The sequence below is a fragment of the Myotis brandtii genome, unplaced genomic scaffold (assembly GCF_000412655.1).
Source record: "Myotis brandtii unplaced genomic scaffold, ASM41265v1 scaffold1297, whole genome shotgun sequence".
NCBI classification, from domain to species: Eukaryota; Metazoa; Chordata; class Mammalia; order Chiroptera; family Vespertilionidae; genus Myotis; species Myotis brandtii.
The window spans coordinates 307,558-314,229 of record NW_005354584.1 but is presented as its reverse complement, the minus strand read 5'-3'; the positions used below and the strand labels follow the sequence as shown (position 1 = coordinate 314,229).

General features: G+C 45.4%; 2 protein-coding genes across 5 annotated transcripts in view; one reads left to right on the top strand and one right to left on the bottom strand.

Moving 5' to 3' along the window:
• The window catches only part of LCA5L (Leber congenital amaurosis 5-like), a 17,711-nt gene extending 13,611 nt beyond the window's left edge, over window positions 1-4,100 (top strand). The window contains exons 5-7 of the mRNA XM_014534369.1: window positions 241-347; window positions 648-765; window positions 3,360-4,100. Of these exons, the coding sequence (XP_014389855.1) occupies window positions 241-347; window positions 648-765; window positions 3,360-4,078 (944 nt within the window). The 3' untranslated portion in view covers window positions 4,079-4,100. The remainder of the gene's footprint in view (window positions 1-240; window positions 348-647; window positions 766-3,359) is intronic.
• Window positions 3,958-6,672, bottom strand: part of WRB (tryptophan rich basic protein) — a 39,854-nt gene continuing 37,139 nt past the window's right edge. Inside the window, exons 4-5 of one of the 4 annotated variants that reach the window (XM_014534373.1) lie at window positions 5,677-5,718; window positions 3,958-4,046 (exon numbers count right to left, since the gene is read on the bottom strand). In XM_014534373.1, coding sequence (XP_014389859.1) covers window positions 5,713-5,718 — 6 coding nt within the window. In that variant the 3' untranslated portion in view covers window positions 3,958-4,046; window positions 5,677-5,712. The remainder of the gene's footprint in view (window positions 4,047-5,676; window positions 5,719-6,672) is intronic. The other 3 variants (XM_014534371.1, XR_001360831.1, XR_001360830.1) reach the window with 3 other exon arrangements.

The following is a 6,672-nucleotide window of genomic DNA, read 5'->3' as shown; positions in this document are numbered from 1 at the left end:
GGGGGACCAGGCCTGCAGGAGAGGGCAGTTGGGGGGACCAGGACAGCAGGAGAGGGCAGTTGGGGGGGGGAACCAGGCCGGCAGGGGAGGGCAGTTGTGGGGGGACCAGACCTGCAGGAGAGGGCAGTTGGGGGCAACTGGGCCAGCAGGGGAGCAAAGTGTCAGTTATTTTATATTTACAATCAATATTGCTTCCAAATGTCAGACATGTTTCTTATATGTAATGTACTTGTTCTGCAGTTTCTTCAACAAAATCAGTGCAGACAGACAGGAAAAATGTTCCATTTACAAGTACAAGACAACAGGGGACCCAAAAATCAGAAGACATGCCATCTTTGATGACTAAGGTACAGCAAATTTGAAATCTTGCAACATCTAATTAAACATATCTAATATAATAATAGAGGAATATGCAAATTAGACAGGATGCCGTAACATGATGACAGATCTACAAGCGGCCGAGAGCTACAGGAGGGCGGGGCAGCGAGCTACGAGCACACGGATTTGTGGGCAGAGCTACTAGTCTTTACAAAATAGGCTACAGTAGTTTGATCTATACAAAAAAGTATTTGTATTCATTGAATTAAGTATAATTTAAAATTATCTGTACCCAAAAGATGAGCTTTTGCTGCTTTTCTGAATTCCAGAGTAAAAAGATAACAGGAAACACTGGTCATAAAGAAAAATCCACTGGAATAGTCCATGTAATTCCTCACTGCAGCAGTAAACTACCAAGCCAAGAGGAGTCCAAGAGAAAATATGAAGGTGACTTAGCAACTTTTAAGTCATATTTATTCTTTTTTTTTCTTTTTGTAAGTTGTGAATTCTGTATGTCCATGTATAAAAGTATACATAAGACATATATACTGTTCAAAGAATGACTATAGAATTTAACACTGTGTAGCCACCAGCCCTAACAAATAGAACGTTAGTCCCCAGAACACACTGTGGGCCCTTCCTAACCACATCCCCTCCCTGCCCGCCAGAAACAACCAGTCTTCACTCTGACGCCGCATTCATTCCCTTGCGTTGCCTCTCACTTCCCTGTCCTTGCGTGTCCCCTTAAACATGATGTTCACTCTGACAAACTGAGCGGCAGACAAGCCCAGCTGAGTAAAGGGCAACACGGCCACTAATGAGACCAACCGAAGGCTTCCAGGGAGGGGTCGGCCGGCAGACTCTGGCTTCTGGGCCCGAATGTACAAGGGCCCGTCAGGGCGAGGTCCTGCACCGTCCTGGCACAGAGAACCCACTGCGCACGGCCTCCGGCAGGGCTGCTCTGCGGGCCTGGGAGAGGTTCGGGTGGAACAGGCTGCTCAGAGCCTCCCGTTGTAAGAGCCCAGGGCTCACCTCCAGCGCTGGGAGGAGGTCGGAGCAGAACACGCTGGGGGTGAAATGGGAGCCCTCAGCCGACCCGGCTGCAGCACAGGGACAGGGCGCCGTCTCCAGCAGGCGGTGGGCCAGACGGCCAGGACCGGCTCACCTGGCATCGCTGCAGAGAGGTACAGAGGAGCAGGGGTCCGGGTGACACCAGCCCTTAATGCTCAAGCCTCTTTACTACCAGACTGGTGGCCTTGCCCTGGCCGGGTAGCATAGTGCAGTGGTTCTCAACCTTCTGGCCCTTTAAATACAGTTCCTCATGCTGTGACCCAACCATAAAATTATTTTCGCTGCTACTTCATAACTGTAATGTTGCTACTGTTATGAATCGTAATGTAAATATCTGATATGCAGGATGGTCTTAGGCAACCCCTGTGAAAGGGTCGTTCGACCCCCAAAGGGGTCGCGACCCACAGGTTGAGAACCGCTGGCTTAGTGGATAGAATGTCGGCCTGCAGACTGAAGGGTCCCGGGTTCAATATCCGTCAAGGGCACATGCCCAGGCTGCAGGCTGGATTCTCAGTGTGGGGCGTGCAGGAGGCAGCAGATCGATGATTCTCTCACTGCTGCTTCTATCTCTCCCTCTCCCTTCCTATCTGAAATCAATAAAAATATATATATATTTTTAAAAGCACAACAGACTGGTGGCCCTCTGCCTCTGGGGTGCAGCCATCATCCGGCTTCGCCTTCACCAGCGGGAACAGAGGTGCCTCTTCCGACTGCGGAGAAGGAAGGGCGGGGCAGGGAGGCCAGGCCGCAGCCGGTGCCGTGACCCAGGCAGAGGCTGGTGGTCCGGACTGGGGCTGGCAGCAGTGGAGGTGGGAAATAAGCAATGTCTCCTGTTAGCAAAGTTTAACATTTGCATTAAGTATCAGCAGGGCATAATATTACTTAGCATCAACTATACATCTTGCTGCTTCTTTGCTCACCACTAATTGTTGAAACATATTTCGTCTCTTGCTAGAATTCCTTTTTTATTATTTTAGAGTATAGTGAATAGTTTCATTTCAGAATGTGTGGAATATGTGAGGAAATTTCCCAGCTCTCTGCACGTCCAGTGCTGTCCCACTCTCCCTCACAATGACTGCCATTCTGCCTGCTAAATGGTGGCCTCCTCTGACCAGCTCGTTGGTCGTGGCTGCGGGTCTGTGCACGTCTGTGCCTGCAACAGGCCTTCCCCCCCCCCCGCCCCCCGGGGAGGGGAGGGCTGACGGCAGGCTCCCTGCTGCCTGGCGAGGACGGGAAAGGGCAGCCCTTCTCCCCGTGGCTGCTTCACTAACAACTGAAATCTCTCCTGTCAGGGCACGTCCATCCCCGTCGTCTCTATCACAAATGCCCAGAATCCCACAGGCTGCACATGCCATCGTGTATTTAACCTTGACCCTCTGACAGGCATTTAGGACGTGCCACTGTGACCTACCCATGCTCAGTAACATCCTTACCCGACATGCCAGTGTGTGTGTTTGTAGGGCTTGGTCCTAGAAGGGAAGTTGTTGAGGCTATGAATATGTTCACTCAAAATTGTAATCAGTACTGCCAAACTGCCACCCAGATAAAGCTATACCAAGTTACACACCCACTCGTTGGGAACAAGAGTTCCAATTTCCCGATAGTCTCACCAACTCAAAATGATTGCCAATTGGGTAAAAATGTCCTTATTGTTTCAACAGGCACTACCTCCAGCTAGTGGTGTTTGAACCTTTGGTAATAACCTATTGGAAACTTCTAGTTCTCTTAGGAATATCATTTTTCTTTTGGTTTCATATCTCTCTCATTTGGTATGATTAGGAGAGTGCCACATCCCTGCCACTAATAGCACCTTTCCGTATTCGGACGTTGTGTGCTCTTACTGCCTCACCTTTATGTCATTTTAATGTGCTTGTCAGGAGGTGGAAATGAGTGTGGCAAACATGCATGCCATCTTGAAATAAAAGCCCATTATTTTAAAGATCGCCAAATTGACTATTTTTCTAATACAGATTTATCAAAGGAAGAGGAGCACCTGAAAGTACCAGCAGCTCTGGAGAATCCTGGAAGACAGAGAGAGAGAAAAGCAGATCAAGAGAAGAAAACCACTTTAGAAAAAGAACAAGAACTACCATCAAAAAGAATCCAAGTCATTCAGTCTGAACAGGGAAGCCAACAGGAAAATGATGCAGCAAAAGAAGAGCTTAAAAAAAGTGTCCCAAAAAGCGACATGGATGAGGTACCAAATAAAAATGCCCACAATACCAAAATACACCTCCGACAAAGAAAGCATTATTTATTCACAGAAGCCACGGAAAACCTGCATCATGGGCTTCCTGCTTCAGGTGGGCCAGCCAAACCGGGTGCCTGGAGATGCAGCCACAGCACAGGCAAACAGCGCGGGGGCGCCAAAGAACTGAAGCCCAGGCACTCGGGGGGCGGGTACGAGCCCTCTTTTGGTAAGTCTTCCAGAACAAAAGCAAAAGACGCAACTTTCAGAGCAAAGAAGAGCAATCTCATGGAGGAACTCTTTGGATCAGGCTGTGTCTTTAAAAATGACCAAGCAAGTCCTGCTCCTGAAGGGTCTGAGGAGACTTGGAAAAGTAAGATGCAGCAGCCACCCTCTAGTCAGGCCTCTGCCAGCAATGCTTTTGGAGATTCTAAAGTAACTGTGGTGAATTCTGTGCAGTCCTCGTCACCTACAGAAGGAAAAATGAAAATAATTATTTAAATAAAATCGATATTCTAATACAGTCTGGTCTGCTATTCTGGTTCTTTTGTGCCTTTAATTTTGCACTGTGTGTGTGTGTGTGTGTGTGTGTGTGTGTGTGTGTGTGTGTTCAGTACATAAATTGACTTTGGATAATTAAGGTTTTGTTTTATTGCTAACCTAATTTTAAAATTCCATTTTGTATTAGACAATGACAACATTTCTAATGACACCTTATTTTTCCTATAACTGAGACGTCCATTATCTTTTGGATGACTCATTTATTATGGTTTTCATATTCTATGGGACTCCATTGCTCAAGTCCACCCAAGATATACATATCTCATTCATATAACAATTTTATCAAAAATCAAATTGCATTGTAACTTTAAAAGCATGAAGCAGCTTTGAAAGATAAAATATGATCAGAGGTCTCTATATTTTTTAAAAACCACAAACACAGCAGTGATCACCAAGCTTGGTTTTATGAAAATTATTTTTGAGCCCTGGCTGGTGTGGCTCAGTTGGTTGGAGTGTCATCCCATACACCGAAGGGTAAATGGTTCAATTCCTGGTGAGGGCACATGCCCAGGTTGCTGGTTCCATCCCAGGTAGGGGTGCACTGGGAGGCAGCCAATCAATGTTTCTCTCTCACATTTATGTTTTTCAGTCTCTCCCTTCCTCTCTCTAAAATCAATAATACTTTTTAAAAATTATTTTTTGAGTGTTGTCTTATTCAGCTAAACTGGGCATCTAATATCCTGCCTTTGTGGGCAACACTTTCCCATGTACACCTAGGATTCAGCATTTTTAAATATATTCGTTGCATACCTGCACCTTGACCTTTTTTTCTGTTAATCTTGTTCTTTCAAAATAGTATATGGGGCCCTAGCTGGTTTTGCTCAGTGGATAGAGCGTCAGCCTGTGGAGTGAAGGGTCCTGGGTTCAATTCTGGTCAAGGGCACATGCCCAGGTTGCGGACTCGATCCCCAGTAGGGGGCATGCAGGAAACAGCTGATCAATGATTCTCATCATTGATGTTTCTATCTCTCTCTCTTTTATTGATTTCTTTCTGAAATCAATAAAGATATATATTTTTAAAAAGCATATGGATATAGTGTCCACAAGTTAGCTGCTCAGTCCTGATTAATGTATTCTTTACACCTAGAATATTTTATTTTAGGACTATACAAAAAGGGCTATACTCTCAATGTTCATCAGTTAACTTGCCTTCATTCATTTTTTTTAGATTATATATTTTAAGAGAGAGAAACATCAATTTATTGTTTCACTTATTTATGCCATTCATTGGTTACTTCCTGCATGTGCCCTGAATGGGAACTGAACCCTCAACCTTGGCTCATTGGTGGACACTGTAACCAACTGAGATATCTGGCCAGGGCTGCATTCATATAGTTATAAGAGCAACTTATTTATAACTAGAGGCCCAGTGCATGGACCCCTGAGGGGTCCCGGATTGTGAGAGGGCACAGGCCAGGCTGAGGGAAACCACCGATGCATGACCGGGACAGGGGAGGGACTGCGGGAGGGCTTCAGGGTGTGTCCAGCCCCACTCACCCAGTCCTGATTGGCCGGACCCCAACAGCAAGGTAACCTACCAGTCAGAGTGTCTGCCCCCTGGTGGTCAGTGCACGTCATAGCTATGGGTCAAACAGTCAAATGGTCACTTAGGCTTTTATATATATAGATTTAGACCACAGTATTTCCAAGGATGTTTATGGGTTGGTGTGTAATATTAACACTTTTAAAAATTGAAAATAAAAAATAAACTTTTAAAAGGGAGTGTAAAAAGGGGGGGGGAGTATAAGTTATGATGGGAAAAGAATTGTATTTAAAACCAAAGATAAAGACTACAAATGGCATAAGCTTTGACCTTTATGAAAACTACAGTGGGGAAAACAGAAGGAAGGAGAGACGGTGGAGGGCAGAGAGAGAACACTTAGAATTCTCATAGCTTTCACAGGGGACTATGCAAATGCACATGAAATGACATAATTGACTAGCCCTAAATTCTGGAGAAATTTACTAAAATGATTCTTAGAAATGGTGTAATAGTACAATATTACAATGTCTACTCCAGCTTTAGAGCAGATGGAGAATTTTTCAGGGGATCTTTCCTTATGCCTACCCACAACAAAAGCACAATCATAACATTAAATCAGAACTACCTAAAAGTGCTTCTGTAGGGCACTATTTAATAAAAATATAATCTAAGCTTGTTACTTTCTAGTCATCTAATTAAGATTATTTTAAAGATATATGCATAAGACTAGAGGCCCGATGCATGAAATTCATGCAAGGGGCTCGGCCCTTGCAGCCACAGCAGCTTGCCTCAGCCCTCGCAGCCCCGGCTTCATCTGGAAGGACATCTTGAAGGTCGTTTGGCTGTCTGGTCTAATTAGCATATTACACTTTTATTATCTACACTAATAAAAGAGAAACATGCAAATTGGTGTCACTCCGATACCCTTCCCATTGGCTAATCAGGGCAATATGCAAATTAACTGCCAGCCAAGATGGCGGCCGGCAGCCAGGCAGCTTGAAGCGAACATGAGGCTTGCTTGCTTCAGTGACGGAGGACTCCAACGTTCCCC